Here is a 12231-nt window from a genome sequence, read left to right as displayed (position 1 = left end):
CTGATTCACTTAGTTGTACAGCAGAAAGCAACACAACATTGTAAAGCAATTATACCCCAATTAAAGAAAAAATGAAATTATTGTTAAGGGGATGGGGAAAGGAAAAAATTAGGCGACTGGGGCTGACATATAGACAGTACTATAAAACAACTAACAGCAACCTACTTATAGCACAGGGGACTCAACACAATACTCTGTAATGACCTAGAAAAGAGTGGATATATGTATATGTGGGGCTTACCTGGTGGGAGAAAAAAACTGCAGATCAATATACTAGCAAACCAAATTCAACACCACGTTAAAAGAATAATACACCAAGACCACATGGGATTTATTTCTGGAAAGTGAGGACATTTCCAGGTGAAAATGAATCAATGTAATAAGCCATATTAACAAAACGAAGAACAAAAACCATATAATCATCTCAAATACATGCAGAAAAACCATTTAACAAAACTCAATACCCTTTCATGAGAAAAACTCAACAAAGATTAAAAAAAAAAAAATCTCAAGATAATAAAGGCCATATATGAAAAGCCCACAGGTATTAGCCATCATCCAACTCAATGACAAAAAACTGAAAGTTTTACCTCTCAGATCAGGAACAAGACAAGAAGGCCCACGTCTGCCACTTTCTATTCGACATAGTATTGAAAGTTCTAGCCATGACCATTTGACCAAAGGAAAAGAAAAGAAAAAGTAACCAAACTGGAGAGGAAGAGATAAAACTATCTCAGTTTGCAGATGACATGATCTTATACCATAAAGAAAACCATAAAGACTGTACCCAAAAAACCTGTTAGAAAAAATGGATTCAGCAAAGTTGCAGGATATGAGATCAACATCCCCAAATCAGTTGTGCTTCTGTATACTTAAAAAGCAACCTGAAAGGGAAATGAAGAAAACAATCCCGTTTGCAATAGAATAATAAAGGATAAAATACTTAGAAATAAACATAACCAAAGGAGCAAGACTTGTACACTGAAAACTACACAACGCTGCAAAAATGACACCAACAAATAGCCACCCTGTACCCATGAACTGGAACACAATACTGTTAAGACCATCTACATATTCAATACAATCAATCCCTATAAATCCCACAACTTTTTTAACAGAAACAGAAAAATCTATCCTAAAATGTGTATGTAATCTAAAGGGACCCCCAAATAGCCACAAACAATTTTAAAAGGAAAGAGCACAGTTGGGGATCTCAAGCTTCCTAATTTAAAAACTTATCATACAGCTACATTAATCAAAACAGTCATCAAGACAGACTTACAGACCAATTCAATAAAGAGCCCATATGTTCAAATGTTTTTTCAACAAGGGTGCCAAGTCCACTCAACAGGGAAAGACAGTCCTTTCAACAAAGTGTTGGGAAAACTAGATACCTACATGCAAGATCTTAACACCGTCTACTAAAACTAATTCAAAATGTACCAAAGATTTCAACATGAAAGCTAAAACTATTCAACCCTTAGAAGAAAACAGTGGAGGGACTTCCCTGGCAGTTCAGTGGTTAGGACTGAAAGCTTCCACTGCAGGCAGTGTGAGTTCGATCCCTGGTCAGGGAACTAAGATCTCACCTGCAATGCAACACAGCCAAAACAAAGAAAACATGGTGGAAAAAGCCTCACAACAAGGCATTTGGCAATGATTTCTTGGATATGAGACCAAAGGCAAGAACAGAAAAATATAAAACTTTTGTGCATCAAAAGACACTATCAGAGTAACAAGGCAACCTATAGAACAGGAGAAAATACTTGTAAATCACATACATGACATAGGGTTTATATCCAGAATATTCAGAGAACTCCTGCAACTTCACAATTAAAAAAAAAAAAATCAATTAAAACATGGACAAAGGACTGTAGTCAAGCACTGCAAATGGGCTCATAACCATGTGAAAAGATTCTCAACCTCACTAATTGTCAGGGAAATGCAAATCAAAATCAGGAGTACTACTTCATCATCCTTAGACTGTCTCAGACAGTCTGAAGTAAAGAATCTGCCTGCAATGCAGGAGACTCAGGTTCAATCCCTAGGTAGGGAAGATCCCTTGGAGAAAGTAATGGCAACCCATTCCAGGATTCTTACCTGGAGAATCCCATGGAAAGAGGAGCCTGGCGGGCTACAATACATGGGGTCAAAAAGAGCAGGACATGACTGAGCAACTAAGACTTTCACACTTTCAGACTCATTTATCAACAAACTGGCAAATAACAAGTGGTGAGAAATCTGAACACCTGTGCACTGCTGGGGAACATAAAGTGGTATAGCTACTATGTTAAAGAATATGACACTTCCTCAAAAAATTCAACATAGCATCACCATGATCTGGCAATTTCACTTCTGAAATTAAAAGCAGGAACATGAACAGAGAGTTCTCCACTCATGTTTATAGCAGCATTATTCACAACAGTCAGAAGATAGAAGCAACCCAAATGCCCACCATGTGGGTGGATAAGATACAATTAAGGTATAGACATATGTTAAAATAAATATTCAGCCTTAAAAAGAAGAAAATTCTAACACATGTGACAACACAGAAAAACCTTGAAAAATATTATGCTAAGTGAAATAAGCCAAAACAGCAAATAGAGTATGATTCCACTCAAGGAGGTACTTAGTGTAGTCAAGTTCAGAGACAGAAAGCAGAATGGTTCTGCCAGGGGCTAGGGGAAGGAAGAATGGGGAGTTCTGGTTTAACGTGTACAGAGTTTTCTGCAAGATGAAAAAACGTTCTGGAGATGGATAGTAGTAACCGTCCTACAACAATGTGAATGTAACTAATGCCACTTAACTGCACACCTAAAAATGACTAAAATAAGCTTCATGTGATATACATTTTACCACAAACAAAAACAAAACTTTCTTGACTTTGCCCTTTTCTCCCTTTGCACCTAAAATTTTTGTAAAAGTCATTTCTATTCCCCTCCCTTGCTCTTCCACAGAAACTTTCTCTGAAAAATCTCTCATTCTTTTTACATCTCCAAGTTCAATGGTCACTTCTAAGTCTCACTTACTCTATTCTACTGTTATATTTGACAGAGACCCTAAGGTCCTTTCTCCTCCATGACCTCCTAGTTCTCTTTGTCTCTCCAACTAACCCCCTTTTTAAGAATCTTCCTTTGTTCTGCCCTGTTGCACCAGGGTTTTGTTCTCAGACTCCTTATTTTACCACTCTTCTCTAAGGCAATCCCAGCTGCTCTTTTGGTCTTAACTGTCCCCTCCATGCCTAATTTTCAACAGGGTGAAATTAGTATGTTTCCCTCTACAGTGGTATCAGAATCAGCTTCCAAGTATACTTTCTTCCTCATTCTGATTCCTATTCAGTCTAGCTGGAAAATGAACTACCTTTTCTTTCCTCAACTAGACTTGTGATTTCAGAAGACAAGGACTAAATCTTTTCATTTGAATTAAACTCTAGGCCAGCACTATCCAACAGAACTTTCTGCAACTGCGGAAATGTTTTATATTTGCACTGTTCAATACAAATAAGCCACATATGGCCACCAATCACCTAAAATGTGGCTAGTACAGCTGAAGACCTAAATTTTTAGTTTTAATTTATCGTTACAGTCACACAGGGCTAGTGGGTAACTGGACAGTTTTGCTCTAGAAATCCCTCAGTAATACTGTATTCTAGTCTGCCTCAGGTTAGTACTTTTTTTCCTTGTCACAGAGACAAGAATATGAAATAGCCTGACCCACTAAGGCTAGATATTGGTCCTTATAACTTCCACCATCAAAGAACATAAAACACTTGTGCCAATTCTGGGTTTCTCATATAATCTCTGTGACGGGTTTAGTTTTCAAGTGCTGCTCTTCAGTCTGATGCATTGACACTATTCTATTAAGTTAAAGATTTCAAAGAAAAAGAAAGCATCCTACCATTTTCACAATGTAGTAGGCCATGGCATGCAAGTGTCGAGTGGAAGTGCCACTACCAATCACAAAGTAATCTGTATATTTCATTTCTGGAGGAACTTTGATGACACAAATGTCTCTTGCATTTTCTTGCCTCAGAAGTGAAACCAGCATATCAATGTCAAACTTGGGACCAGCGTGATCTGAAACGCACAAAGATTTGGTTGTGTCAGGTGGCCAAGAGAAGACAGACATGCTGTGCACTCAGAAATGCAGGCAGCTGACAGCAAAACTGCTCCTCTGAGAAGGTGTTCAGATCTGAAATGCTTTGTAAAACAACTGGGCCCAGGCCTCCTGGAAGTTGAACCTGGGCTCTGGCTTTATATAGCACTGCTCAACTTTTCTGGGAAGGTGCTCAGGTCACAGAGAGCCACCACATCCTTTCCTATTAACAAATGCTAGTACCATCAGTTCAGTTCAGTTCAGTCGCTCAGTCGTGTCCGACTCTCTGCGACCCCATGAATCGCAGCACACCAGGCCTCCCTGTCCATAACCATCTCCCGGAGTTCACTCAGACTCACGTCCATCGAGTCCGTGATGCCATCCAGCCATCTCATCCTGGGTCACCCCCTTCTCCTCCTGCTCCCAATCCCTCCCAGCATCAGTCTTTTCCAATGAGTCAACTCTTCGCATGAGGTGGCCAAAGTACTGGAGCTTCAGCTTTAGCATCATTCCTTCCAAAGAAATCCCAGGGTTGATCTCCTTCAGAATGGACTGGTTGGATCTTGTTACAGTCCAAGGGACTCTCAGAAGTCTTCTCCAACACCACAGTTCAAAAGCATCAATTCTTCAGCGCTCAGCCTTCTTCACAGTCCAACTCTCACATCCATACGTGACCACAGGAAAAACCATAGCCTTGACCGGATGGACCTTAGTCGGCAAAGTAATATCTCTGCTTTTGAATATACTATCTAGGTTGGTCATAAGCTAGTACCATACACCAGCAATAACCGCTTCTGTTTCAGTACTTGAGGAACAAGTAACACTGCTCAAGCAGAGAACTGCTACGCAAAGAGAGGAAAGCAGAAGCACAATGTGGGGAGGTGGTAATACCCTGGGACATAGTAAACGGAATTCCAGCCAGAAAGGGTCAGAGAACTAACACTGGGAACTGGAAGCTCTTAGGTAGTATCTGGCCCACAACCTTCATCTGAGAAACTCAGACCTAGCCAAGTATGTGTGGCTCCAGACCTACCAATTCGAGGGCTAGAAGTTTAACAGCAGTTCTCATTCTGAACTCTCAAGTTTTTCTTACAATGTCATTTGGGTTATGTAACAACTGTTATCTGTGAAAATCCCCCCCCCCCACCCCTGCCTCTGGAGATTTAGATACTTGGATTGTCACCGTGATGTATTACAGCCTCTGGACTTACAGTTGTCTTAAGCTTTAAAGCTGACTCCCAAGGCGCTAGATGTTAACCTCTCCTTCTCATCTTTCACAGGTGTGATCTGTTTGCCATCTCTCAAGCGTCTAAAAACTTACACAAATCAGAGACCCTTAAATTGGCCATATCTCCAATTAGCGCTTCTTTCTTCACCCTTTAGCCCCCAGCTCCTCCTCAGAATTCTCATGCCCCAACACTGTCGACAAGTCCATTTCTCGGGACCCCAGGAAGAGAGTGAAGGGAGGTGAGGACGCTGAGGGTGTGATGCCAAGAGTCCGGCGTGGCTATTCATTCGGACGGACGCCTGGGGTTTCGGAGACTGATTCAGTTCATCTTTTGGTCCCACTGAAATGCAAAGCTGGTGCCAACAACCTTTGCAGGCCCTTCCGGTTCTGCTTTGTAGAAGTTTTGTGACCCCAAGAAAAATGCAGAGAGGAGAACTCAGCATCCACGAATGTCCCGCCTCCCCACTCCCGTACCTGCGGTGCCAGACTCCAGGAGTCCCTCGTCGGCTGTCCCCTCCGCCTGCTCCTCCAGGCCTGGCCCGTCGTGCAGGCCGCGGGCTCGGTCCGGGGCCAGGCAGGCCCTGCCGAGTGCTGCCCTCGCCGTAGGCCTTCCCACGGCCAGCAGCCGAAGACGGGGCGTGGCACTAGCCGCGGGCCACGCGCGGGAGAAAACGGCCCTGCGGCATAGCTGCGCCCCGAGCCGCAGCGCCACAAAGCTGCCGGGCCCCATCGTAATAGCCTTGAGTCGACTCACGGGGCGGGGCTTAATGGGGCTCGTGCAGGTGTGCGGCTTTCGATTGGCTAGGTCAATGCGGCTGGGCACGGAAAATTGACGTCAGGAGCGTGGGCGGGGCCAGAAGGTGGGCCGTGGGCGGAGTATGAAAACCAGGCAGGGGAGGAGGATGGTAACCCAACAGTGACCCGGAAGAATTTAGGTATTAGGAAAATATTAATTATTTTTTGACGTGACTTTGTAATTTACACTACATTTTTGCTGTAATGATTCTGTTTCTAAACATATAAGATTGCAAGCTCGAGGACTAATTTTACGTTTAGGTATAACACATTGATAAATATCGGAGATAATGCATATCCATCAGAGTAAGTTTTTCTTTGATAATATTTTGAGTGATTTTTCTCACCATAGGTAGTTATTCTAATTACTAACTAAGCCATAGTAACTGTATGTTCAATAGCAGTCTTCCACCCAACACCCGGATTTGCTTTTGACAAACGACATTGGCACTTAAACATCCATAATAATATGAAAATCTTATCTTTTCTAAATTAATATTTTACTAATTGAGTCTCTAATGAATCAAATTTCTAACATTTCAAGTAAAAAAAAAGACATAAAATAAATTTAAACCAGGCAAGTTTTCCCTACTTGGTTATGAATTTTTTCCCCCTGGCTAGTATTCACATGTTTCAAGTAAACATTCATTTGCTTTGTTCTTAATTCATTCTTTCTACATTTAAAAAATGTTTACTCTATACAAGCTGCTGAGACACATGAAGAGAAACAGTTAGCCATTAGCCTTCTTTGCCCAATGGTGGTTTCTTTGTGTTTTATTACTGCTAAGGCGACAATACAAAAGTATTTTAAAATTTAGTAGGAGTTTTTGACTTTTCTAGAAAAGTGGACTAGAATTATCCCAATATATATGTATCTAATTCATAATCTAACATTTGGGAGGAGCAAAAGAAAAGGAAATGTAATAATTAATCCAATGTAATCCTAAAATTCCCAATCTCTTAGGCTTCACGCCATGCCTTTTGCCTCCAGATCCATCTAGAAATCTGAAATTAGTCAAAATAGAGAGAAAAGTAAATAGAAAAGGGGTTGTGGAACAGACAGGTTAGTTTAAAAGGGGAGAGTTGTATCAGAAATTATTTTTACACATTTTAATAACAGAAATCAGAATGTAAACCTTAAAAAAAAGAAGCCTTTCTCTTTCTCCTCACTCCAAGCTCTGTCTCACTACTGGATATACTGTTTCAACATCACTAGCAATCAAAGAAATGCGAATAAAAGCAACAAAGAGATCCCTTTTCCAGTCAATAAAATTGGCACCAATCAATAACTAGTGGCAGTAGCAAGAGGGGATTGGCATTCTGATACATTGTGAAGGGGTGTAAAATGTCACTGCTTCTTTCTCAGAAATCTCAAAATACATCTGTTCTTTCTTCAAACAATTCTTCTTCTATGAATTTTTCCTTAGAAATAATTTTTCCTTTTCAATAAAATATCTAGATTCTAGGGAATTCCCTGGTGGCTCAGTGGTAAACAGTTTGCCCACCAATGCCAGAGACAAGGGTTTGATCCCTGATCCTACATGCCTCGGAGTAGCTGGGCTTGTGTGCCACAACTATTGAGCCTGTGCACTAGAGCCTGGGAGTCGCAACTACTGAGCCCATGTGCTGTAACTACTAAAGTGCACGTGCCCTGGAGCCCCTGCTATGCAACAAGAGAAGCCACTGCAATGAGAAGCCAGCCCATGCACTGCAACCAGAGAGAAGCCCCTTCTGGCCATAACTGGAGAAAGCCCGCACAGCAGTGAATAAATATTTTATAAATAAATAAATAAAATTTAAAAATAAAACATCTGGATTCTAGTAGTTTCAAAAGAAGAATTTAGGGATTAGGAATTAGGTTTTGTAGGAGTCAGAGGACTAGCATTTTACGACTCACCTTGCGCAGCCTTGCACTGTAGTGACACACTCTTTGTATTGTTATTATTTTTTTTTTGATGTCTCCATTAACCAAAATGTAAATAGTATGAAGGCAGAAATTTTTGTTTAGTAACTGTTCTCTCCATGGCGTCTAAAACTGAATGTACAAAAGTTGCTTCTGTTGATGACACTGGAATTAGGACATAGCCCATTACCAAAGAAATTACCGAGATTCCCTTGCAAATTGGAAATCCCATGAGGAAAATCTGCTGTCCTGGGATGGGGTTGGGTGGGAGGCAGAGGTAGAAAGGACCATTTGGAACACATGTTTAGGTCAGCCCTTAGTTACCCTCCCCAGTGGACTTATTTTATGCCAATGGACTGCACCCTGGGGCTCACCTCAGTGAGAATAAGAATACCGAGTTGCAGTTCAGGATTGAATTGTAGGATGTGAGAGCTGAAAGAAACCCAGGGAGGAAAACTGATTTGCCTGTGGCCAAGCTGGAACCAGAAGCTGATTCTGAACTCCAGTATGCTAACTTCTGAAAGGAAAAGGCTAGTAGATGAAGGGAGCAAATATTATAGCTCAAGTGCCTGGAACAGTGCCAAGCTACTCCAAATGGTCGATACATTACTTACTTTCTTTAAAAGAACTCCAGGCATTCATTTTAAAAAATTAAAAAACAGAAACTAAATAAGCACCTGTGTGTACCACCACAAATATTCACACTGCTTCAAGTTATTTTTTTTAATAATAAGAATAAAGTGTTACAGATAAAGTTAAGTCTCATCTTCTTCACTTCTATTTCCCCACAGACATGAATTTGGTGCTTCTCCCAGAATCTGCCATCAGTTCCATGTTCCACTGGGTTTTCACATCCCAAACCTGTTTTACCACCTGCATTTGCCATCTCATTTAATGGGATCATCACACACACACACCCAATTCTCCTAAACTCTGGACTGCATTCACTGCAGGATCTTTCTGCAACAACTATTCCCTTGTCAAATCCTGTTTATGCTACTTCCAAAATACTTTTTGAGTCCAACTTCTAGTCTTCTTTCTCATTGTTCTTTCCTTTGTCGGAGACCTCAATAACTTTTGGCTCATTACTGGGACAGACTCCTACCTGGGTCTACTGTCTCTAATCCGTCTCTATTCTTTCCATCCTCCATCCTGCCAACTAAAATTATTTTAGCCTCATCTGCTCTTTGCTGTTTTCCAAACACACCATAACCTTTCCATGCTGAGCTTTGCACATACTATTCCATGCCGTGTTTCTAGAATGCCCTTCTTCCACCTTTGCACGTGACAAACTCAGGCCCACTGTGTAAAACCTACTCTAAACATTAAGATATCCACCCCGACTCTCTCAGATGATCCTTCCAAAACCCCCTTCCCTTTGTTCATAAGTGTCTTTAACATTTACCATGTTTGATTGGATGATAACCCATTTGAAAAGACTTAGATTTCCAGCTCTTCTGTTTACTAGCAGCGTAAGACTGAAGTCCATTAATCTCCTTGAGCCTTTTATTTATAACTTCCTCTCAGTGCTTTTGCTAGCACCGACAAAACTGCTGATGTGACCCCACAACATTTTGGACTTTCAAATACAAATACATGATATGGATGCGTGAGTGTGTGTAAGTGTGTGTGTGTATGTATGCGTGCGCACGCTCAGTTGCTCAGTTGTGTCCTGCTCTTTTGTGACCCCATGGACCGTGGCACGCCAGGCTCCTCTGTCCGTGGGATTTCCCAGACGAGAATACTGGAGTGGGCTGCCATTTCCTAATCCAGGCGATCTTCCCGACCCAGGGATTGAACCCAGGTCTCTTGCATCTCCTGCATTTGTAGGCAGAGTCTTTACCACTGTGCCTCCTGGGAAGCCCCATATGACATGGAGGGCATTTACTCTACGCATCCTCTCTCCTTCTGTCTGGAAGCTCCTGAGGGACAGGGACTGTTCACCTTTCCACTCCCTGCCCTCGCCCTGCGCCTGGCACTGGAAACCTTGGCAAGCATCCTTGAGAAGACAGTGAATCACCCGTCTGCTGTATGACCCACTGTATGGGTGGGTGACCCACTGTATGCAAGCTGCACATTAAGAGGAAAGTATACTCTTCATTGTGAGGATGAGTACATGGAGGGCTGGTACCCCTCAAGTCCCTGTCAATTCCTGTCAGCTGTGGGAAAAAAGATAGCCTCGTTGCCTGCCAGCACCCAGGAAACCGAGGGAACAACGTGGGTGCTCAGAGGCCCAGCTCTGGAGTGAGAGACAGTTCTGAAATCTGAGGGAGAAGACCTGCCTAAGCCAAGAGGTGGGAATGTGAGCCTGCACTTTGGCCCAACAAACAGGCTCATTGGAAAAACGGTGGAGGAGTTTCTTCCCACAGAGGAGCCTCCTCCTTGAGAGGCCCCTGGCAGGCGGGACTCTGTGATGCCCTTAAACCACAGGTTCCGTGCTTCCTGGGACGCCAACAATTCATCCCATTGCAAACCTCAATACCCACCCCAGGTTGCACTCGTGTCCTTGCAGCACAGAGGGCATGACTGGCAAATGAACAGAAAACATCTGAGCAGCAGGCAACACAGACTCCACACTCTCCGGGCAGGTGGGGTGAAAAACGACAGAAGTGCCGACCTCTAGGTTTATAAAACAATGAGTCCCTGTCACCCAACTTCTGCGTAAATGGATTTTCCCTCTTCCAATCAGGAGACTACAAAAAGGAGGACAAAGTGACTTTTAAATAGAAATACACAAATGTAGCACTTCTAGAATTAATTTATTAAAGAGGTAATTTTAATCCTAGCCCTTCCCTCTGCAAGGTCTCCCAAAAGCAGAAATAGTACAATGAGAATGGAAATCTGAGGAAATGGGTGAAACTTAAAATGAGGCAGGAATATTGACTGACAGCTGTAACTGCCCAGTTACTGCCCAGCTGTGGAATGAGCTGCCCTGTGAGGTTGGGAAGGGTAGCTGAGCTGCAGAGAAGTGGTCCCCACCTATTTCACTATAATGAGTAACTAAAAATTGTGGCTATGTAAGTATTAGTCATTGAACACATGCATGACAAAAAGCTGCTGTGAACAAAGCAACTCTTTTAAATAAAATTATATTGAATTGTGATATATCCTTTGCAACCAAAAGATCCAGCCATTAGGAAACACAGACACATAGTAAATTCATGCACAGAGTAAGCAAAGACTGGACTTGATAAACTTCCTAGTCCCCAAATTGTATGAATTCATCCATTCATTTATTAAACAATGACATATTAGTTGCAGCATTACATGTCCCGGAATCAAATGTGGGTCCATCAGGAAAACCTGCTCAGCCTTTCTCTAGTTCAGCCTGCTCTTTTTCTTCCTCTCTGTTCTCTCTGATGCAGGGTCCTGAGATACCTCTGGTTTCATCTCCCAAACCAGCACCCCTGATCCCTCCCCAATTCCTGAAGCTAGCTGCAGCTTCCCACCTTCCTACCTTCCGACGATGCTCCAGGAAACAAGTTCAGGAACCTCTTGACTTTACTGCTAACAGAACGAACAGGAGGCTCCTCAGTTAACACACCAAGGGTGTATTAAGATCCATAAACTTCAAAGTCCATGTAGTCATGAACACTGGTTAATTTATAATTCCTGATGCCCTCAGGAAGCCACTTCAGCCCTCCATTCTCAGCACCCCAAAGACAGAGATTATCAAACCATCCTCCCCTTCTGATTATGTCTTTAAAAAGCAACCAAGGACTTAAAGTCCACACCCAATAGCAGATGTCTCTGTTCTCAAACAGGGACATTTTGCATCTCTGAGAACCTCTCTGATGGGTAACAGTCTTTCCCCTGAGTCTTTACCAGGTAGGAAAGAAGAGCTGTAAAAACTGCTTTCGTTAATTAACTTTAAGGACTTGTTGCCAACAAGCTGGGTCTAACATCACAGAAAATGATAAATCACAGATAATGAGAAACTGCTATTTTGGGATCATTTTCATGAGAATGGAACATACTGCTCGTGCCTAAAAACTCGATGCACGTGGGTCGGTTCACACTGAGAAGTGGTTTTGCTATCCCTCCTGCAGCTGAAGCAACACTTCAGATAAAGGTGTTTCAGAGACAACTCTCTACATTTACCTCAACTGCACAGTCCAATGAGCAAAGCCCCGAGTGTGCTGCTCAGCCCTGGTGGTCATTAGATGGTGACGCTCTTAAGGGAACCTGAAATAGCATTAATAACAAAACA

The 12231-nt window shown here is 42.3% G+C and overlaps 1 protein-coding gene across 1 annotated transcript in view; it reads right to left on the bottom strand.

Moving 5' to 3' along the window:
• MALSU1 (mitochondrial assembly of ribosomal large subunit 1) overlaps nt 1-6364 on the bottom strand; it is a 30457-nt gene extending 24093 nt beyond the window's left edge. The window contains exons 1-2 of the mRNA XM_040260665.1: nt 5798-6364; nt 3898-4076 (exon numbers count right to left, since the gene is read on the bottom strand). Of these exons, the coding sequence (XP_040116599.1) occupies nt 3898-4076; nt 5798-6053 (435 nt within the window). The 5' untranslated portion in view covers nt 6054-6364. The remainder of the gene's footprint in view (nt 1-3897; nt 4077-5797) is intronic.
• Nucleotides 6365-12231: the final 5867 nt, after the last annotated feature.

The sequence above is a fragment of the Oryx dammah genome, unplaced genomic scaffold, assembly GCF_014754425.2.
Source record: "Oryx dammah isolate SB20612 unplaced genomic scaffold, SCBI_Odam_1.1 HiC_scaffold_18, whole genome shotgun sequence".
Classification (NCBI taxonomy): Eukaryota; Metazoa; Chordata; class Mammalia; order Artiodactyla; family Bovidae; genus Oryx; species Oryx dammah.
The sequence above is the reverse complement of the archived record's forward strand: the minus strand, read 5'-3'. Positions and strand labels throughout refer to the sequence as shown.